Source organism: Rhinatrema bivittatum, chromosome 1 (assembly GCF_901001135.1).
Source record: "Rhinatrema bivittatum chromosome 1, aRhiBiv1.1, whole genome shotgun sequence".
NCBI classification, from domain to species: domain Eukaryota; kingdom Metazoa; phylum Chordata; class Amphibia; order Gymnophiona; family Rhinatrematidae; genus Rhinatrema; species Rhinatrema bivittatum.
The window spans coordinates 760,145,948-760,169,290 of record NC_042615.1 but is presented as its reverse complement, the minus strand read 5'-3'; the positions used below and the strand labels follow the sequence as shown (position 1 = coordinate 760,169,290).

The 23,343-nt window shown below is 43.0% G+C and overlaps 1 protein-coding gene across 3 annotated transcripts in view; it reads left to right on the top strand.

The window, feature by feature from the left end:
• The first annotated feature begins 646 nt into the window (after positions 1–646).
• The window catches only part of SUB1 (SUB1 regulator of transcription), a 43,516-nt gene continuing 20,819 nt past the window's right edge, over positions 647–23,343 (top strand). The window contains exons 1-4 of one of the 3 annotated variants that reach the window (XM_029579232.1): positions 738–791; positions 12,523–12,615; positions 12,806–12,878; positions 22,671–22,790. In XM_029579232.1, the coding sequence (XP_029435092.1) occupies positions 12,807–12,878; positions 22,671–22,790 (192 nt within the window). In that variant the 5' untranslated portion in view covers positions 738–791; positions 12,523–12,615; position 12,806. Of the gene's footprint in view, positions 838–12,522; positions 12,616–12,805; positions 12,879–22,670; positions 22,791–23,343 lie in introns of all 3 variants that reach the window. The other 2 variants (XM_029579224.1, XM_029579242.1) reach the window with 2 other exon arrangements.

Below are 23,343 nucleotides of genomic sequence, written 5' to 3'. Positions count from 1 at the left end.
CCTCGACCACGCCCCCGGGCCGGCGCCACGCCCTCGGGCCTGCCCCCGAAATGCCGCATCATTCCGCAACACCCCCCGACACGCCCCTTTACGAAGCCCCGGGACTTACGCGCATCCCAGGGCTCTGCGCACGCCCTGCGGCCTATGCAAAATAGGCGCGCCGGCGCGCGAGGGCCCTGCGCGGGTAAATCCGGCCAGATTTACGCGCACAGAGCATTTAAAATCCGCCCCAATAGTTTCAAGCATCACAAAAGAGTTTATGCAGGTATTCAATACCAAGCCAAGGAAAAAGGGGGAGGGGGGGCTAATCTTGTGTCTTCCACTAGTGCTTCTGCCAGGAAGAGATATGCACCCCCTTCCTCTTTAGCTCTGCTCTTAGCAGATGCATTCTGTTATTTACTAAAGGAAAAAGGGAAGGGAAGGGAATGGCTCAGTCTGTCAGTGTTTTATACTGTGTTTAGCAGCAGGTAATGGAATTGCAGCATGTATAAAATTATTAAGATTATATTTTAATCTCCTGCCATATTACTGAAAGAGCAACACGAGGAGTCATTTCTCACAACAGTGCTTATTTTAATCTATGAAAAAAATATTACTACGACTGCTGCTGCTTCCACTACTGCTACCTACCTGCTAATACGTTCAATACTAACAACCGTCGGCTCCGAGCGCAAGAACGTGCTGACGCACGCACGTTTAAAGACCACACCCCCTTTAGAAGCCCGCCATCAGTGCGTCACTTCCTGCAGCGGAGCGACGCCTGTGAGGAATCGAGCGTGCAGACTCAGCAGGTGAGTGACAGGGTGCTTTCTCCTCGTGCATCAAGAGTGCGGGAAGGTAAGGCGAAGAGCCCGGTGAAAGTCTAGCTAATGAGCGGTCTTCCGCGTGCTGATTTTCGGCTGGAGGAGGGCTGCTAATCCCGAGGCCTAGCGGCTCCATTAGTGCGTATTTCAGCAAAGAGGGGCCCCCGCTGTGTTCTGCCCCTCATATTTTCTTTCTTTCTTTCTTTCTTCTTCGGCTTTGGGTGATGCGGCCTCTGGAGGGGTCGTGGGTAAAAGCTGTGGCAGTTTGCGGGTTTCAGTTCTCTTCCGTCCAGGCCCGGTGCTGTTCCCTGCTGGAGCGTCTGGGGGTTATGAGCGCCGTGGTTCGGAGCTGGAGCGGGCGTTTTGTTTCATTACTCTCTTTCAGCGTCGTGAAACGGCCTCGGAGCGCAGTGTCCTCCGGAGTGGAGCTGCTAGGCCGCCACTGAGGACCCAATCCCGCTTTGGGCGGTCACCGGAGCGATGCCATATTGGGTGGAAACAAAAATCCCCAGCTGGAGAAAATGGCGCTAGCGTGCACTGTTTCTGGGTTTAGGAGCCTCTTGTGCTTGAGTCAGATTTGTCTGATCTTAGTTACATTATGTTAGATCGCCTAGTTGCCAAGCTGTAACGTCTCGGTTTCGAGGATTCTATGTAACAAATGTTTTTTCGTTAAATTGGATTGAGTTTTCTACGTGTGGGATGGGCAACAGGATTATGTATCTTTCATTAATATTGGTTTTTAATAACGTGCCTAAAAACATAGTAATATTTTTATGGTATTTTTCTAAGTTGATAACGCTGTAGTTAGTGGGATGACTATTCAAAAGATTTTTTTTCCCCATTTTGTGCTTATAGAAAAAATTGTTTAAGTTTCATTGTCTTGAGGCAGAACCTTTGCTCCACCCCTTTCTAAAATGAGTGATTTAGAGAGATGACTGAACTCAAGACTGAGAAGTGCGGGTTGCACACTTACGTTTTATATTTAATTTGATTTATGTATTCCTTTATGACTGGTCAGCCACTTCAAACTGAATTGCATTCAGATACCCATAGGTATTGCCTGTTCCCAGAGGGCTTACAGTGTAAGGGGTCAATGTAATAAGCTACGGTATATGTTAAGTTAGTGTACAACTTTGTAATGCAGGAGCTAAAAAAAAAAAAAATATATATATATATATATAGCACCTGATACGGTAAGCAAAGGTAAGCTAATGCATTTGGAGTTAAGCGTGCGCACAAACCCAAGTTAAAATGTGGGATATAAACAGACTGGGGGTGGGGGGGATGAAGGACATATTGCCCACAAAACATTTATGCTTTTTTCTGTGTGCATAAAATACAATTCATGCACCCAAAAATACTTATGGTGCAGAAAATATTTTGTGCACACAAATTGTATTCCTATTCATAAATCCTGGCACCAAAATGCCTGCTTCTGCACATAAACTTAACACTGGGGTAGATGTAAAAAGCTGAGCATTAAAATCTTGTGCTGAAATTCAGTGCCAAGTTTCTTAATGCTCAAGCTAAAATATTTTAACTCAATTCAGTAAGCTAATAGTATGTTAGAGAAAAGTTTTGGCACACAACAAAATGTGATTTATGTGCATAAATCATATTTTATGTACAGAACATTTTTGTGTACACAGAGCTAATGTTGGGCAAGTTAGGGGTGCCCTGGGCATTGCTAGCATTACCCATCCTTCCACAGCTGGGTAGACTCCAGCAGGTGGATGAAATATCGTGCACTTGGGCTAGTGTACAGGTTAACTCACGGTTGGATGTGCATTTTGGATGCGCGTCCATAACCCCTGGTGCAATAAGGGGAACTGTGTGTCCAAATCAATGCTTAGTCATGTCAATGAGGCTATTAGCTAGTATCCCTGATGTAAAAAAATAATCGTGCCTGTAATGCGCACATTTTAACCCTCAGGCACTGGCGTTAAGTCTTGAGGCACCACAAAACCTGAACAGAAAAGTAGAAAATACTGTTTTTCTATGTTTTCTCTAACTTAATATTGTGATATTAAATTGGAGGACCCACAGAAAGCAGCAACATGAAAAATGTCTTGATGGCTGTGCGTGGGTTAGGAAAACAGATGTTCAATTTATGAGTGCCATTTTCCGAAAATGGATGCTCGTAAATTTGAGTGTCCGTTTTCCTTAGCTGCTCACAGCCTCTTCTCCTGGGCACCTGATGCTGAGGAAGTGCTAGGGATACCCAATCTCCCCTAGTGCCTCCTTTTTATTGCTGCAATTCATTAGCCTACATCATCAGTGCTCTCAGGAGAGGTGATGAGCTCCTGTTTTTCGTGCAACAATTTTGCAGCGGCCTATAGCTGTGGCGGGAGGAGTCCTGGCGTGGTCGTGGCACATCCCATCCCACTGCTGCAGAAGAGTCCTGTTGTAGACTGTATGACACTGGGTTAGTCGCAGCCTGGAGTTGCCCCCTTAGCTCTGGACTGGTTCACAGATTTTCCAGAATGGCATTGACTGGCCGTTGCCTCATCAGTCATGTGACGGGGCAAAGGCTGGTCCAAGATCTGGCTAGGCCAAATCTTGGAGCTGCTCCAAGCTGCCACTAGACTTTCAAGTATTCTTTTAGGTAAGGGGAATGGAATCCGGAGAATGGAGATGATCTGTACTAGACTGCCAGGGAATGCTTTGTATGTGTGTATGTATGTATTTTACATAGGATGCCATTTGTCCTAGATCAGGCCCTGTGTGAACAAATCATGTTTTCTGCACTTAAAGGTATGATTTATGAACACAAAAAATGTGTTCTGTGCAGTTAGGAGCATATCTTTTGTTTCAGGACCTGTATCCGGGATTTATATACAGAAAATATGCTTTTTGTACAAACTGTTTTGAGAGCAGAAAGCTTTTTTTGTGCACAGAAAACATGATTTTTGTGTGCTGTGCACAATTCTTTGCTACATAGCAGTAAAGCTTGTGCTTAAAAAAATGTGTGCACAAATGGAGGTTAAACGATTCTGTGTTGAGCACACTTTATTACCTCAACTTAACTAGCAGAGAGAATTTTACTCCATCTTTGACCAGCAGCAAAATTTCCAGTGCTAAGGAAACATAAGTAAAGCCAGTGAACTTCTTTGCATGGGGGTGGAGGGAGATTGATAAATATTATTGCTCATGCCTTTGTAAACCGTTGTGATGGCGAAACCGAACAATGGTATATAAAACTCGATAAATAAATTAGTATGGGATTTCCATGCAAGGGCATTAAGCTGTATGCACAATTCTACAGGCACATTTTTTTATTTGTAAAACTGCATCAGAAGTACATTTTGGGCAAAACTGGGGGTGAAACTGTTCTACTGAGCGCATATTATATTGGGCAATGTTTATGCTGGGGGAAATGGAAGGTGAAGTGACTTGCTGAAGGTCATAAAGAGGATCAGCAGGATTTGAACCCTAACTTTCCTGGTTTGAGGCTTTCTTCTTTAACTACTAGGTTACTTCACCACAAATAGCTTTAACCCTGTTGTGGCAGTAGAAGTAAATAAAAATGGAATTCTTCTAATTGACAGGGATTATTCAATTAGCAAAATGGAGGGTTTTATTAATTTTCCAAAATACTGAAACATTTGTATGTTCTTTCAAATAAGACTGTTACTTTTTGGAAACAAGTGTACTAAGCTATGCAAAACAAGAAATAGTTTAGGGTGTAACAGTGGGATAAGTTAGGCTAATATAAGGTGGATATTATATGCAAAGCTTAAAAAGAAAATTTTGATTCTAATGGCTGCTTCCTGTTTGGTTGCTGTTGCAGGTATCCATGCTCAGGAAATTCCTGCATGACCCACTCATTGTTTAAAATAGTTTGTAGATGGATGTTCTAGTTACAAATAGTTTAATGACGTTATCCTTTTGTGTGCACGATTGCTTAAAAAAGAAGTGCCTCCTTGGTTTAACTCATAACAAATTTTCTCCTGATGTTTTCAGAATTTGTAGAAAATATTTCTTGTATTTTTCCACTGTTAACTATATGTTCATTAAGGAATGTGAGCTTTTGTTAATCAGGGAAATACGTACAGGGAGGTATTGGGAAATAACAGAGGGTAGCCTCAGAACTTAGTGTTTGATCAGGAAACCTCAAAACATTTTCTTGTGGAAAATGAAACAAAATTAAGATGAAGTAATACACATTTTTTTTTTATGGAAGACATGTTAAATAAGTGCATTCATTGAGTATCTGCTAAGCTTTGTCTTGTTCTTACAGAAGATTAATGTATCAGCTTTTTTCCACTTACAGAAATACTTATTTTTCCTCCCACTTATTTTCCTTCTCTTTCTAAAACAGTGGTTCTCAACCCTGTCCTGGGGACCCCCCCAGCCAGTCGGGTTTTCAGGATACCCACAATGAATATGCATGAGAGAAAATTTGCATATCAGTGTATGCAAATTTTCTCTCATGCATATTCATTGTGGATATCCTGAAAACCCGACTGGCTGGGGGTGTCCCCAGGACAGGGTTGAGAACCACTGTTCTAAAATGATTGACCCTTGCAGTTTTGATTCCCTTCTCTGATTAAGAGCTGGAGAGAGAGTCTCTTTCAAGAGACTTTTGTACCAGCAGCACTGATTCTGTAACAGTTGTCTTGTTTTCCTCCTGGAGCATGAGTGCATCATGTCTATGAAGTGCTCAAATCCTTTTGACCTTGACAAACAGGTGACCTCAACCTGAGTATCCTGCTGCCAGGCCAGAAGGCCAGCCATGAACCCAATTTTTTCAGTCGATAAGCAGGGCCATGCATAGTGGCCCTGCTTATCGTCCTCAATGTCACGGAGGCGGAGCTTTCTCTAAGTTCGAAGAGCTTTGAAGTGCGCATGAGCACCACTTCCCGCTCTCCTCGAGCCTGCCTCAGTTTTCGTTTTCCGCGACTCTCTCGCCTCAGAAAACGACTACTTCAATCAAAAACGGAAGAAAAATGCCGAATAGCTCATGCGGTAAGATCATGTCGGTGACCGGGCATAATTACTGCTATTTATGCCTCTGTCCTGATCATGATCAAACCACATGCAGGGACTGTGGAAGGATGTCCCTGCGGGCTAGGAGACAAAGAGCAGAAAAAATGGAGAGGCTCAGACAACCTTCTGCCCCTTCTCCACCGTCTGCCAGATCGACGAAGTCCTTCCCGGGTAAGCCAAAACCCTGGCAGGAGACCAAACAACGCACGCATTCGGCTTCAGAGAGCCGTGTGCCGCAATCTGCGTCGTCGAGCGTCGAGTTGGATATGACGCACGCACAGGAAAAATTGTGAGTCAATCACATTCGCATGCGTTGACAACATTGACAGCGTTGAAGGCCTCGAAGCTTCACGACTAACCCAATTCTTCTACGACGCATTCCGATGCAAACCATAAATCAACGGCGCATCACGACTCTCCTCGAAAGCCTATGACGCATCTTTAAATATTACGACGCATTCACCATCTAGTTATTGGAGAAGTTCCTCAGAACTCCAAAAAACAAGCCTGGAGATGCCTGATAAACCACGGAAGTCAATTTCAAAGACGAAACATGTTCTTAAGCCTTCTAAGCAGCATTCGACATCCCTGCTAGAAGGGGCACACACTCCTTCCTCGGACATCATAATTGATGAGCCAACTGGGGACTGGAACTCTTCACCGGAGATAACTTTTTCTCAGTCTCCAGATCCAAAAAAGAGACCTCCATCTCAATCTCCGTTTTCAAGGACACCGGCCAAGCGACTTAAAAAGTCAGTAAGGCCATCTGACTTCTCTTCTCGCCCAACAGCTGAAGAAACATTCTCATATATTCTCTCTTCAGTTTCTTCAAGGGCTTACCTCCAAATCCAGATATTCTACCACAGGATCCTTTAAATCCTGCATCACCTGCTTCCTCACCACAAAATCTGCCATCTCCGACACATACCCATTCTCCTGTGTTATCCGCTCATACCATCTCTCCTCCAACATCTCTGGGAAGTTCCACAGGTATTCCTTCAGACCCTCCACAGGAGCTCCTCAGCCAACATTTCCCCCCCCCCCCCCCCCCCCAGAAGATCTTACTTATGCTAAGTTCTTAGAGAAGCTGGGGGCAGCTCTCAACATAGGTACTCGCAGGATCCCAGACCAAGATCAGAAGTAATGGGACTTCTACAGATGTTTGCACCATCTGAGCCTACTGCTCTTCCTCCACAAAAGATTTTAGAAGGCCTCATGGATAAAGCATGGGATACCCCGCTACTTGTTCCCCCAGTATGCAGGAAACCGGACTTAAAATATAGAATGCAGAAAACACCATATTACTCAAGCGTTCAAATAACCCACAATTCCATAGTGTTCGAATCAGCGCTAAAAAGAGCAAAGAAGAACAGGCGTTTCTCAAACACGCCTCCTGGTAGGGACAACAAATTATTGGATGATTTTGCCAAGAAAATTTATCAAAATTCAGTGTTAAATTCCCATATAAACCATCAGTTTTATATCATCCAATATGTTTAGCTGCACTCGGGCTTTCTTCCAATGTCCTGAGGCGTTTGGTAGAGACTACCCTTGTAGGTTAGTTCCCTCTGTTGTCCCTTTATTGACCTTTTAATGGCCTCAAAATTAAAAAAAAAAAAAAAGGCAAATAGCAGAAGAGCTTGCGGAGTACAATTTCTGGTCAGTGGCCTAAGACCTTCATGGTGGTGAATACATTCCATGGTGCTCGGGGGCAGGGCATGAAGGAAGGAACAGTGGCGATTCTGAGCTTGGTGGGACAACTGTTTAAGTTGCAGCCTGCGCAGGCATGGTAGATTGGAGGTATCTTGGGATTGCCCTAGGCAGGGCCCTACAGCAGGGTCTTCCTGCCTTATTTGGAGCAGGCCCTCTCCACAAAGCAGCATGATTGTGAAAGGCGTGGAAAGCCCTGCGAGATGCACGCAGGCCTGGGTGTCATGGAAGCAGAGCTCGCGGGAAGCGCAAAAAAGAAAAAGGGGGTTGCCAGGAAGACTTCCTATGCTTCACAGCAACTGGAGGAAATCCATAGTTCTGCTGATGCTCGTAATCTACACTTTTTTTTTTGTTGAGCATTTCTTTAAAAAAAAAAAAAAGTGAGAGAAGTGACGGCACAATGAAAGGGACGTAGGCACAGTGTGGTGCCAAGAGGCTTCCCACAGTGGCAGATTCTCTCTGCCCTGTATATGACAAAAGATAGGGATAGTAGTAGGCTCCCCTCTCCCCGGCCCCAGGGAATATTCCAGGTGCAGGGGCAATAACATTATTTGAATAAAGCAACTCAGATGCAGATATGGTCTCAGTGACATCATGGGAGAATGCTAAGATAGGCAGGTTTTTCAGCAGATGGAAGAAGCCAGGCTCCAGCAGAATAGATGTGCTGATAACACTTTGACCAAAGGAAATTGCATCATGTATTTTCAACTTGACTGCTCACATGGGAGAATATTGGAGAAGAGAGCAGGGGTTCCCAAGCTTTCAGGGAACATTGACCCCTTTTCACCTTCAAAAAGTTTCATGTACCCCCACAAACTTCTATTCAATTTTTGTATGCTGTAACAAAAGAAATGAAATGCACTCCAGATATATTCATAATTGGCCCGATTTTAAAAGGGCCTTGCTCGTGAATAATGGGGGTTAAGGGCCCGGCCATGCAAGTAATCCCTGTTACGCACTGAAGTGCTGGGTCCCCCTACAAAGGAGTGGGCTGGGGTGGCCCGGGACAGCACCATTAGCCGCTGTCCTGGGGAAGTGTGTGCCGGCCAGCTGCCGGCATGTGAAGATTACTTCTGCTCCAGAGGAGAGCAGTAAGTAACAAAATAAAAAAAAATTAGGGATAGATAGGGTTGGGTTATGGGTCAGCGAAGAGAGGGGAAGAGGTGTAGGAAAGGTAGGGTTAGGGAAAGAAATTCCCTCCCAGTCCACTCCTTAATTGGAGTATTTTATAACATGTGCGCTGACACATGCATCTTATACCCGCTTGCACGTTTTAAAATCTACCCCGATGTACAAAACTTTGATCTAAACTGAGTATGTAGGGAGGGCAATTTCCAAAGCTATTAAAAAATTGCCCTTCTGATTGAAAGTTGAGGCAGTTCTACCTTCCAGACCAGCTGCAATGAGGAAAAGAGCAAGTTCAAAAAAAAGTTCCAGGTTGGCAACTTGGTATGGCTTGGCAGAAAATCAGTGCTGGTACATTCAGACTTTCAACATCTAATCAGGTTACTCCACATAAAGTTTTGACAGTTATTCACGTTGAAAACTGACCCTCCTTTTAGCCTACTGTTTTTATATTTTGTAAGAATCTTAAATGAAAATACACAGAAAGTGATAGTAAATATAGATTTCAGAGAAAGCAAAACAGCCTGCTTTTCAGAAAGAAGGCGATTAATGCGATCTCCAAGTCTGTTTGCATATCTCCCTAAACTACAGCTTGCTGGTATGTTGCAACCCTCCTCCCTAATCCCTGGTGATCCTTTTTTCCTTCTTCCTTCCTGGATCATGATGGTTCTCTGTTCCCCCCTCTCTCTGTCCAGCATGATTCCTGGGGATTCTCTCCTCTCCCCGACAGGCTGCTAACCACACACTTTCCCTTAACCACATCAATCATGGATTCCTGTTTCTTTATTCTCCTTTCCTCCCCTCTGTCTTTCCCCTCAGACTGTTTCCAGTCACATTTTCTCCTTTGAGTACTCACTTTTTTTGGTGCAGCGTCCCTCTGTCAGGCAGTGGCAATAGTAGGAAATGTTTCTCACTGCTGTGATAACACAGCTTTCCTTTCTTCTCCTCAGTGTGCTGCTAAGGTTCTGACTAGTGCAGTTGGCCCCCTCTCTTCCACACATCCAGTGCAGTTTGAAACTGCTAATGGGTGCGAACAGCCCCTTTTTGTCCCTCTTCCTCCTGGTCTGCAGATGAAGCTTTTGGGACTATAATAGGGCCCATTCTCATGCTGGCCTGTGGCAGCAGCTCAGCTAATCACAGGTTGCAACCTGCTAATTTTCTCCCTAGCGAAACCTTCTGGCATATCTTTTGGAGGCATCGCCACTGGAATAGAGAATCATCAATTAACAGTATCGGGAGCCATGGACTTAATAAGGCTGCTAGCTAGGTCCCTGTTATGTCTCCCAATGTGACACAAGTTGCTTAGGCAAGACCCAATTCAGATGGAGCACTTGACTCCATTTTCTCTTAAGATATGAGCTTTGAGAGGGCATCGCTGCACAGAAAGGGATACATGCCAATAGTTCTTTCCACCATGCTGAAGGCACAAGTGATATCTACCTTGCTAGTTTACATTCACATGATGGACATATTTGAAAATTTTGTCATTCATGCTCTTTGTTCCTCCCTGGAAAGCAGATGTTAAATCCATCTTAGACTTCAACTAGGTTAGAAAAGGGTTTATCCCTGAGCTCCTTAAGAGTGCAGGCATCATCCAGTTCTTGTTACAGCATCCACATTAACACATTAGGTATGACCTCAGGGGGAAAAACAGACTACTTTTTAGTCCAGTAGTCCTTCAGTAGGACATTAACTTGGTGCTCTGGGTCCTGACAGGGCCTCTTTTTGAGCCAGTAAGGTTGCCTTTGATAACCATCTGCTCAGCGAGGTAAATCTCCGAGATGCCAGTGGATGTGGTCACCTTCTGACTGGTCCCCTCTCTTTTGCCCAAAGTAATGTCACTGTTCCACCTAACTTAGGTAGTATCATTTTGGCCTTTAGGGACAGTAAGGCATGGGGGGGGGGAGACATGATGTTCCACTTAATTTGGAGGTAATGTGCATTCTATTAAGATACCTGAAAGTCACAAACCCCTTCTGAAAGATGAATAGGCTGTTTGTATTACACAGGGGTCTGTGGAAGGGGGAAGCAACCTTTAAGCCCACTTCAGCTATGTAGATCAGAGAGGCAGTCGCCGTAGTCAGTGAATGTCTTCCACAGAAAATAGGTACCGGTAGGGTTCAGGGAACATTCTGCCAGAGTGCGAGTAGCATCATGAGCAGAGGGCTCCTGAGGAGCCCCGGAAGAAATTGACAGAGCAGCCACCTGGTCCTCCAAGCATTCATTTACCAAGCATTTTAATTTGTTGTGTTGATGAAAACCAATTCAGCCTTTGGGGTAGCCTGGGGATTAATGACTTTGGTTCTTCTAAAGTAAAGTGAAATGTAATCGTACCTGATAATTTCCTTTTCTCGAGTCCTGCTAGGCCAGTCCAGAAGCTCACCCAGTAAGATGGTGCAGCTATCAGTTGATGCAAGGTAAATCTATACACTATCTGCATTTCTTGATCTATTGTATCTGCTAACAGGGATAGAAGTTCCAGACTCCAAGTCTCTTTCAAAAAAGAGAAAGAAATGACAGTATAATTCATAAGGCACAGAAGTTGCTGCTTTCTGTTCATATAACCTTCCGAAGAGGATCAGGGGATGGCTCTCTGGGGCAACCTTGGTTTTGTCTTTTGTATAATCTTAATGTTGTTGTTGGAAAGTTATTTTATTTATTTATTTTGGATTTTTATATACTGACCTTCCTGTAAAACATTACAAATCAGATGGAACATTGCGAGAGAACAAATAATTAAATAGGAAACCAGGGCTACGAACTTGTCCATTGTAACAGAAACAATACTCTACATAGTTAAAACATAAATAATTAGTTACATCCGAACAGACATTGATCAGTACTTAATAATCTGAAGTTAACAGGAATCTAAGATAAATACTTAATAAATCTGTTTAAAAGTTTTAAAAATTTTTAAAAGTTCGGCTGGTCTAGGATATGGCTGGAGGGTAAGCTGGATGGTGAGCAGAGTTATGATTCTGGGAATGCTAGTTTGAAGAGCCATGTTTTAAGTTTTTTTTTCTTGAATGACAGAGGACATGGATCTTGTCGGAGGTCTGGCAGAAGAGCATTCCATTGTGAGGGGTCTGCTATGGAGAGGGCTCATTTTCTAAAGGATGTTTTTGCTGGGGGAACATGAAGCCTGCCTTGATAGGCTCCTCTGATAGGTCTGATGGGGTTGTGAGGACGAAGCTGGATGGTAAGCTCGATGGGAGAGAGGTTGTTTAAGGATTTGTGGATTATAGTAAGGACTTTATAGAGAATTCTGTATTTGGGAAGCCAGTGTAGGTTGTAAAGGATAGGAGAGATGTGATCTCTCTTTTTTTTTTTTTTTGTGTTTGTCAAAATCCTGGCCGCTGAGTTCTGCAGCATCTGTAGAGGTTTGGTGTTTTCCGGAAGGCCGAGGAGCAGAGAGTTTGCAGTATACGATTTTTGAGAAGAGTATAGATTGAAGTACCAGACTGAAATCGTGGAAATGTAAGAGGGGTTTCAGTTTGTTTTTGTTTTTTTTTCCAGAACTTGCAGTTTGAAAAAGCATTCCTTGGTGGTGGTGGTAACATATTTTTTGAGGTTAAGTCGGTTATCCAAGAGAGCGCCTAGATCTCTTACGTGGGGCGACAATGGAGGAGGCGACAATGGAGCATTGAGTAGAGGGTTGTTGTCATCTTGGGAGATTATGAGGATTTCCGTTTTATTGGTGTTGAGGACAAGATTGAGGCTGGAGAGGAGCGTGTTAATTGATTGGAGGCAGCTATTCCAGAAGCTTAGGGTTTGATGTAGTGATTCGGTAATCGGTAGGAGAATTTGTATAAAGAAGTTGTTGTTCTTCATCAAAATGTTACTGGGAGCTGCTTGTAGCCATACCTCCTTTTATACCTGGATTTTGTGTGTCAAGGGAGAAAAAGGTGTGCACACTCTGGCAGCCGTGGAGGAGGGAAATCCCTAAGTAAGGACTGGTTAGCAGGACTCGAGGAAAGGAAATATTCAGGTAAGAAGAAATTTCACCATTTAATCTAAAGTGACTTTGCTTGACCGCCTGTTCCATTAATCGCTTTTTAATGCTATTTCTATAGCCATTAAATTTCATCTTTTTGCTGTAAACAGGGATCAGTTATGTAACTTAATAGTATGTGAATATATCTGGATGTGTATTCAAAATTTACTGTTTTTCTTTATAGAATGCCCAAATCAAAGGAAATTGTTTCTTCAAGCACGTCTGGCAGTGACTCTGATAGTGAAGTAGATCAGAAGGTGAGTATTGTATGCGGTTTTATAATGTTGTACTTCCAGTGTAGTGCTGGATATAAATAGAACACTCCTGTGAAGATAAACTGCAACAATAAGCTACACCAGTGGGCAGAGAGTAGAAAAATATTTAGAAAACCTTTATACCAGCCAAAAATATTTAGTAGTCATGGAAATCTTTTCCCTTTACATTTTTTTTTTTGCTTTTCTCCATTTTTTTTCACTTTTAACAGTTGCTTTTCTTCAGCCTTGCCATTTTCTCTAACTTCTCTTCCCTGCCCTTCAGATTCTATAGTTTTGATGAATTTTCACAGGCTAGGTTATAGCATGTCATCCCAGGCTTAACAGGTCACATTGGCTCTCTTGCTCCCTTTGTTCCAGTTTTTGGGCATCTAGGTGATCTGGTGCTAAGAAATTTTCCATTCCTGCTAATGAGTCATATGGTTTCTGTGATCCACATAGCAAGTGTTAGAGGAATCTTCTAGAACAGGGGTGGCCGTCTCTGGAGTCAGACAAGCCTGGGTTTCAGGATATCCATAAAGAATGAATATGAATAAGCTGATAGTGTGGAATATACATTTTTGAAATACATAAATGAGAGGCAGTGGAAATGGTGAATTCTAATCTGTATCATGCATATTCATTGTGGATATCATGAAAAACAAACTTGTATGTGACTCTTAAAGACTAGAGATGGCCACCTCTGTTGTAGAGCTTTCCCATTTGTGGGTGATTTCTGCTTGCTGCCAGACCTGTTACTCTTAAATTTTATTCTGGCTCTTAATCAGTGGCTGTCCTATTGAGATTATTGCTGCCATCAAGCATGGTCGTCTTCAGATTTTCTGGTGCTTTGGTGATCTGAAGAATTGTTTTTTTATAGTGTTAAATACTTCTGTTGTGAGGAAGTTGCTGCTCAAGTTCAGTTGTGGGATTTTTTTTTTATTTTTTTTTGCCATGTGGTAACTGTACAGATGAAGTCTAGTATCCTTTGTTTCCATTCTCTCTTTGGCTGACCACAAGTTTTTGATTATATGGCAGCAGTGTTCTAACAAGGATATATAAATTGTTGAGATTAGTTGGTTTAAGGCAGTATTAAGATCAGTATTTCCTGATCTCAAAGAAGTTGGGGAAGACAGTTCCATCCTAGACTTGAGGACATTGAACAAGTTCCTGAAAAGGGAAAAGCGCAAGATTTCACTGGGGCCCTTGATTATTTTTGGAGAAAAAGGGGACTGGCTTTGCCTTACTTAAGAGTATCTGAATATAATCTGCTTTGAAGTGCCGAAAAGGGGAATAGAGAGAGACAGACTGGCGAAGAGAGAGAGAGACTGACCAGGATAGACTGGCAAGAAAGGGACTGGTGGAGGAGAGAGAGAGAGCTAGTAGATACTGGTAGAGAGGAGAATGAGACAAACTGATGGAAATAGACTGGTGGGGAAAGAGCAACTGGTGAGGATGCACTGGTGGAGGGAGAGTCAAGTAACGAACTTGTGGAGGGAGGGAGAGCAACTGGTGGGACTGGACTGGTGGAGTGAGAGGGGGTCTGGAGGGATGGACTGTGGAGCAAAGTCAGAGTGAGAGACTGGGGGGAAGGAGGGAGGTTTGTGAAAGGCCAACATCACTAAAAGGGAGACGTGGAGAGAGGCTTGGTACACAAATATCCTTCCCAACATTCTCAGCAAGTCTTTTTCTTTTAATTATGATTTTTAAAGAAAATCACCTGTGATAGGGGAACCACTTTTAGTTTGATCTTGGTGGTTTCCAGTGGTTCTCTCCGCAGCTGCCTGTTACCAAATTCCATACATGCAGAATCAAGACTCCACTCATAAGACAAGAGGCAGTGCTGCAAACATTTTGTACCACTGGCGCAAGGTGCTGGGCCTGCATGTAGGTGGTCTTTCCAGATAGAAGAACCTTCTAAGCAACAAAAAAACACCCAAAAACCTGGCTAGTTTCAGCTATCTAGTAAAACTACAATTAAAATAGTTCAAGGGCATAAGCAAAAATTATTCGAGAGAGGAGTGGGACAAATCTAAATATAAAACCTCCACCTCATATTCTACAATACCCCGTGTTTACAGAAACTCCCCCCAACAAAGGATGCAGAGTGTAACAAGTACGTTTCCCCAAACCATGCACCATAAAAACATAATATTCAAATTCTAATGTCACCTCAGTAACAGCAACACAAACTCTCTCCATTACTAGGAACATTGTATAATACAAAATACTGCAAAATTGTACTTGGAGCCTATAGAAAACCTGTTATACCATAACACTATATGCCAGATTCAAACAGTAAGAATCTTAAGTATGAAAATGCAGCACTGCAAATATTACACCAGGTCCTAATACACCTCCTATTAGGAAAACAGAAAAATGAGGCTGCTATAGATCCCTATTTAGAAACTACATGCTTGCAGAATACTCTTACGTCATCCCTGCAGAACACAGATGCTCCCCAGATACAGAATACAAAGTATAAATACAAACATACAAACAAAAATTGAACTGGAAACTGCAAGAAGTACTCCTGGGGGAATTCTGCGCAAAACAATTTGGAATTTTGCGCACAAAAACTGAAAATTCTGCAAACTTTATATTGGTCAAATAACACAATTTACATGACTGTCTTTAATTAAATTTTAAATTATTACAGAAAAAAGTTATTACTTAAAGTTGCAGAATTTCCCTAGAAATTCACTGTAAGTGTCCCTTCCACATACACACACCCTCATACAGGCTCCCTCACTCTCTCGCGCACACACATCCCCTCATACAGGGCCCTCTCTCTTGCATACACACCCACACAAGCTTTTTTTCTCTTTCACACATACATCCTCACACAGGCTACCTATGTCTCTCTCTCTCTCGCAGCCCTTCACACAGGCTCTGTTTCACACATACACAATCCCTTCACACAGGTTAGCACCCTCACATACTCACAATCCTTTTTCATACACGAGCTCCCAATCTCTCACACACTTATTTATTTGATTTTATATATCGACATTCAAAGCGAGTATCACATCGGTTTACATGATAACTTGTGGGATAGTTTGACAACAGGTCATTATCTTTTATAGCGTAACATTGTAAAAACAAGGCAATGAGTTATCTTAACAACATAACATGACTTTTAAAACAGCAGTAACGTATTAACTAACATTATAAAGCTAATGTTATTGTATCATATTTTACATTGTAAAACAAGGCGAGTTATCTTAACAATATATGACATTTAAACAACATCGAGGTATTATCTTTAGCATTATCACAATAACGTTAGCTGTAACAGAATGGGTATTCGATTGGGGTATTATATTTTTGTAGGATTATGTGTAGTAATGGGTTGGAGTTCTGGTTGTTTGGGCTTGAATCTGAAGTCATGGGGTTAATTGTTGGTTGGATAGGCTTTTTGGAATAGCCAGGTTTTTAGTGATTTCTTGATTTCTGTGTTGAGAGTTTGTTCCACAGTGCTATTGAGATTGTGCGTTCTCGTGTTGAAGTGAGGTGGGCCTGTTTTGAGGGGATGTTAAGTAGTCCGGTGTGTTTGGATCGCAGGTTTCTTTGGGAGGTGTGTGGGTAAAGGTTATCCTTTAGCCAGTCTGTCTTTTTGTTGATTGATTTGTGCATGAGGGTAAGGGCTTTGTATTGAATTCTGTGGGTTATGGGGAGTCAGTGGAGGTCTTTTAATATGGGGGTGATGTCTGTGGAGCATTTTCTGTTTGTGATGGATCTGGCTGCCACATTTTGCAGTAGTTGGAGGGGCTTGAGGGTGGAGGTTGGGAGCCCAAGGAGTATGGAGTTACAATAGTAGATTTTGGAGAATATGAGGACTTGGAGTACTGACCGATAATCTTGAGTAGTAGGGATTTGATCTTTTTGAAGACTTGTAGTTTGAAGTATCCCTTTTTTATTATTGAGTTGATGTATGTTTTTAGATTGAGTTCGGAGTCTAATATGACGCCTAGGTCTCTTGCAGTTGTAATGAGTTGGCTCTTGATTTGCGTGAAGGAGCGGTCTTGAATGTTCCATGCTGGGGGTTTGTTAGAAATGTATACGATTTCTGTTTTTGTGTGGTTATGGGTGAGTGAAATTTGGGATAGAAGTTTTTGAATTTGGGTTAAGATGAAGTTCCATTTTTGTAGGGTGTTTCGTATGTTTTCTTTCGTGGGGAGGAGGATGTGGACATCATTGGCATAAAGGAAGAATTGGAGGTCTAGATGGGTGAGGAGTTTGCATAGTGGGAGCATGTAGATCTTGAAAAGAGTGGAGGAGAGTGAGGATCCTTCAGGGATGCCGTGTGATAGGGGGAATTGCTTTGATTCGTTGTTGTTGAGAGATACTTTATATGTTCTCTTTGATAGATAGGAGCCAAACCATTTTATTGTGGTGCGTCTAGTCCAATCTCGCTTAGTCTGGTTAGCAGGGTGTTGTGGTTGACGAGGTCAAATGCGGCGGATATATCTAGCAGTATAAGAAGGTAGGATTTGCTGGCATCTAAACTTCTGAGTGCTGAATTGGCATGGGTAAGTAGGAGAGTCTCCGTGCTGAGTGTTTTTCCTGAATCCGTATTGCAATGGGTTTAATATTTTTTGGGATTCCAGGTGTTCAGATAGTTGAGTGTTTACTGTTTTTTCAAGAATTTTCAATATGAAAGGGAGGTTCGATTATGGGTCTAAAGTTGGTTGGGTCAGCGGCATCGAGTTGTGGCTTTTTGAGTATAGGTTTGATGTAGGCACATTTCAGGGCTTTAGGGAAGTTTCCTTGCTCTTGGGATATGATATCTGCTATAGGTTTGGCTTTGGTATCTGGTATTAGCTTCAGAGTTTTGATTGGTATGGGGTCAAGGGGGTGGGTGGCTGGGTTTATTTTTTGTATGATTTTTTTTATCTCTGTGGAGGCAGTGGGTTTCGAAGGTGGTTGGGGGGGGTGTCAGTATTTCCTTGGTTACTTGGGGGTAGAGGTTATTAGTTTGGTGATTTTGTCCAAGAATAACTGGGCTAGTTTGTCACATGTTGTTGTGGCATTCCCATTGGTGGGTGGGGTTTGTATGGGTTGTGTCAGATTGGAGACAAGGTTAGAGGGGGCTCTTTTCCGTTGTATTGGTGATCGTGGATTTTCTTTGCATAGTATTTGCGTTCGGCGTTCTGTCAGTTTTGTAGATGTGGAGTATTGTTCTGAATTTGTCTAGGTGGGGTGGAGTGGGATCTTTTCTCCATTTTTTTTTTCCTGCTTGTCGGAGTAATCGCTTGATGTTTTTCAGCTCGTGTTTGTACCATGGTGCTTTGAGGGTGCTCTCAGTTCTGATTTCTTTGGTGATTGGACATTTTGTTTTTGTGACTTCAGCGTTGATGGTGAGCCATGAGTTTGTGGCTGTGTTTGCTGTGTTGAGGTTAAGATCTTTTAAGGCAGTGGGGAGGGCTTCTGTGATGTCTTCACTGGGGCATGGTTTGGGGAATTTGATGTATTTTTTGTTGCTGGTGGTTTGTGTAGTTGAATTTGAGTTGAAGAATGGTTTGGATGAGTTTGTGAGCAGACCATTGGATGTTTGTTGTTGTGAGGGGGTTGTTGGTGCGTGATGTCTTGTTGATGAATATGAGGTCAAGGGTGTGACCAGATTTCTGAGTCAGGGTGCTGACTGTTTGAATCCGATGGCTGACATGGTGTCGAGCAGGAGTTTGCCTGTGGATGACTGGGGGGTGGTATCTATATGGAGGTTGAAGTCTCCTAGGATGATTGCTGGTATGTTCATGTTAATGTGGGATGGGAGGATATATGTAGTCCATGCATTTAGGTGGGGCGTAAACCAGCATGATTTGAAGGTTTTTTTGCTTTGAAGAGGCCTATCTCCAGAGGTGGTGGTTGATCGATGGGGTGGTGTTTGAATTTGAATTTCTTTGAAGCTAGAAAGAGTAGTGTTGATCAGGATGAGAGATAGGGATAGCATTGCCATGTGAGCATTTGGGTTTAAGGGGATGGCTGTGAGGTGTCTTGGTCGTTGGTGCGTGTGCTGATTGTTGTTGATGTGGTATTTGTAATTAGTTGTTTGTGGGTGTGGGTACGTGTAGTGCTTTGTGTTGAGGAAGGGGGTAGATGTGTATTGGTGGGGGAGTGCAGTGAGCATCCATGGTGTGTGAAGAGAGGAGGGTGCGGGAGGAGAATGCAGTTGGTTTCCCTGTGGCGGGATAAGGTTAGCAAGTACAGTGAGTGGCAGGTACTATGCTTTATTGGGTGTTGGACTTAGGAGGAGGATGAAAAGGGACGAAACGATAGGGAGGTGGGGGGCCTGGGGTGATTGAAGAAATGATAGGGGTGGTTATAAAGTGCGCAAGGAGGGGGATAATGGTTTGTTGGGGTTAGAGTTTAAGGCTAATGTGGCTGGGGGAGATAGTTAAGGGGGGGGTACAGCTGGGTGTTTCCTGAATAGTAGGTTGTGTAAAAGAGAGGCGGCGGCACACACACTCCTTCACAATCTCCTCATATAGGCTCCCTCTCTGAAACCCACACTCAAGCATCCCCCCCCACTCCCCCTCTTACCAACCAAGCTGTCTCTCGCCCTCCCCTCTCTCACCGGCATGCTGCAGGCCGCGCTCCGTTCGTGGCAAAGATGAAGGTGCAGCGAAAAGGGAAGGCCCCGGTGTGCAGCTAACGGCGCGGCAGGCCTTCATCTTCGCTGCGAATGGAGCGCGGCACACGGGGGCCTTTCTTTATGGCCGGCATGCCGGGGTCTCCTCTGCTATTTTCTGTGCAGAATTTGGCTATTCTGCGCGGGGGGGGGGATTCTGCGCAAATTCTGCGTTCCGCAGTAGCGCAGAATTCCCCTAGGAGTAAAGAAGCCAGAGTCCATATGCATTGCAAAAATGGAAAAAGACAAACCTTGCTATTCCTCAAACATAAGAAATTGCCTTGCTGGGTCAGATCAAGGGTCCATCAAGCCCAGCATCCTGTTTCCAACAGAGGCCAAACCAGGCCACAAGAACCTGGCAATTATCCAAACACTAAGAAGATCCATTGCTACTGATGCAATTAATAGCAGTGGCTATTCCTAAGTAAATTTGATTAATAGCAATTAATGGACTTCTCCTCCAAGAACTTATCCAAACCTTTTTTGAACCCAGCTACACTTACTGCACTAACCACATCCTCTGGCAATAAATTCCAGAGCTTTATTGTACATTGAGTGAAAAAGAATTTTCTCAGATTAGTCTTAAATGTGCCACATGCTAACTTCATGGAATGCCCCCTAGTCCTTCTGTTATCCAAAAGAGTAAATAACCGATTCACATCTACTCATTCAAGACCTCTCATGATCTTAAAGACCTGTATCATACCCCCTCCTCAGCAGTCTCTTCTCCAAGCTGAACAGCCCTAACCTCTTCAGCCTTTCCTCATAGGGGAGCTGTTCCATCCCTTTTATCATTTTGGTTGCCCTTCTCTGTACCTTCTCCATCGCAACTATATCTTTTTTGAGATGCGGCGACCAGAATTGTACACAGTATTCAAGGTGCGGTCTCGCCATGCAGCGATATAGAGGCATTATGACATAATAGTAAAACCATACTAATAAAATATTTTAAAATCATTTAAATTATTTTTAAATTTCCCAATAAAATATTTCAAAACAGACATATCAAATAACAGCCAATAATAAAACTAAAATGGATTTAAAAATTCCCCACTCTCCATATTTGGCACCTCATGATTTCCAGTCACCCTGAAATTGCTGTGAATTAATAGGGTTGTGGAGAGGGATGCACAAACTTTCTCTTCTCATACACACACAAATGCACATGTTCATTCTCCCTCAAACACACACGGTCTCATACACAGCTATTATTTTTCATACACACAGGCTCTTTCACACTGTCTTCCTCTCTTTCATGCACATACATGCTAACATATATGCTCCCTCTCATACACTTATGCTCTCACACACATACTCCCTCTCTCATACGCACACATACATACAAGCTTCCTCTCTCTAATTCACACAGGCATACATGCTCATACACTTTGTCCTGAAATATCCATGGAGATAGGGGTCCAATGGTGTCTTCTCACTCAGGCTGCCGGCGGGATGGAGTGAGTCTGCGGTGGCCTGCATTCCTTGGCTGCAGGCAGGATAGAGTGAGCTGGCAGCCCTGCGGCCTCCTACGGTCTTCAACTGCTGGCGAGATGGGGCGCGCTGGCTGTCCTCTTCAGACTTCAGCCGCCAGCGAGATGAGGTTCTCTGGCACCCTATTGGCCTTCTGTTTTGCAGCAGTCGTGAAATGGGGTCTGTTGGGCTTGTTCTTGGTGCGGGTTTTCGCAGAACCCCTGATATGGTCTCCTGGATCCTTGGGGTCCTTGGACTACAGATTGGTAACCACTGGTCTATGGCTTAGTAACTCCTCCGCTGACCTTACAGCCCTGAAATCTGTCTAGTGATATATCTGCTGTTCCTCTGGCTTCTACAGCACATTTCAGGAAAAAAGTCAGAGTATGTAGATAAACCAATGTGTTTCAGTTTCGCTAGGTTTGAATTGGAGTTTCTTCCCTCAATGTGCAAATAAGTCCATCAAAGGATGGCCTTGTTATGCGTATATTGTGCGGGTTTCAGTAGAAGCTCACCTCTGAGCCTTCCACTATTGTGGGGTCTCAGCAAGGTGCTCGCCCAGTGGTTAGAAGCTCTTTCGTGTCTCTACATTTTTGATAGCATAATATGCTTAACATGTTCTCATAGGTTGAATATAAAAATTTTAAATATCTGATCTAGGAATTCAGGATTTTTCTTAGTAGTCTCTCAGTAGGTGGGGTCTGCCACAGATACTGGTACACTCTCCACCTTCAAGATTTTTCTAAGAAAATTTTTCAGTGCATGTTTCTAGTCACTGACTGACAACATGCATATGTCTGTAATGGCAATCTGCATCCTTTCATCTGGAGGCCTCAAGAAGCCCAAGATATTCTTCAAGCCAAGAAGAAACCTGAGAAGACTATCATCTATAGCTAAGAGCTCTCTTTCTCTTGGGTAGTGAATTGTGCCTTTTCTCTTTCCCAGGGTCTCGTGGTTCATATTAAAGTTTGCTGTGCCAGTTTCAAATTGATGAAGTGAGATTTTTACTGCAATTTCTCAGTGCACCCTGTTTTCGCAAGGGCTTCTAATGCAAAACTGATTTTTAAACAGTCTGTACTACGGAGTCTCTTTGAGGAATGGAACTAATCTCTATTACCTCCTAGTCTGCCTCAAAAAAAAAAAAAAAAAGGGGGGGGGGGGGGGGGGGGGGGGGGAGAACTGTTTAATTGGATGGTGTATCACCATACAAAACTAGTGTCTTTAGCACTGTTTAGTTTTTCCCTTTGTAGCATGGGAGTCCCCACATGTGAGAGAGAGAAGTTACTTACCTGTTTCTGCTGTCCATTTGAGGACTACTGTACGTTAGTGCCTTCACTTGAAATTGTTTTTTCATATCTTAGCTTTATCATGGACTGAGGGTGGGAGGGAGCTAGGGCTGTACATGCTCAGAGCAGGCTCAAAACTTCTATAATCTTTGAAATTGTAGTTCTGTGCTGGGCTCCAATGGATGATGTAACCCACATGTGAGGGCTGACATCATTCTGTCTATTACAGTACTATTGTTATAGATAAGTAACTTTTTTGTCTTATTAATGTGTAGAGATTTTGCATTATCATATCTTATTGCATAATCTGATAAAATTAAGGGGTTAACACACTGTTCATAACTTGCACAAACCTGTGTATGGTAGATTTAAATCTTTTATTTCTAATTTATTTGGTTTGTTTTTTTTTAGGCAAAGAGAAAAAAGCAAGCTCCTCCAGAAAAGCCTGTAAAGAAACAGAAAACTGGGGAGAGTTCAAAAGGTTCTGCTTCATCAAAGCAGAGTAGCAATAGAGATGACAACTTATTCCAGGTAAAACTAGCAAATTTCTGTGCAAGATTGAGTCTAGGTAGGAAACTTATGCCTGTCTTAATGATTTATATCTCGTGGGAAACCTTGGCCCTATAGCAAAACCTCCCTTGCCACCCCTGAAATAGCTGATTATGGTAGAAGCTTCTTTATTGCTATTTCTCACTACCGTATACGGATTTACTGCCTGGCTGGATGATTAGGAGTGATGTTGGAGGTGCACTTTGCCTTCTCCTCCCTGGGGCATCATTTAGCTCATGACTGTTTGGGTCTTCATGTTGCATCTCTTCAACTAGAAAAGGTTCCCCATCCTGATTTATAGAATGGAACAAAGTCAGCATGGCTTTACCCAAGGCAAGTCTTGCCTCACAAATCTGCTTCACTTTTTTGAAGGAGTTAATAAACCTAGATAAAGGTGAACCGGTAGATGTAGTGTACTTGGATTTTCAGAAGGCATTTGACAAAGTTCCGCATGAGAGGCTTCTAGGAAAAATAAAAAGTTATGGGATAGGTGGCGATGTCCTTTCATGGATTTCAAACTGGCTAAAAGACAGGA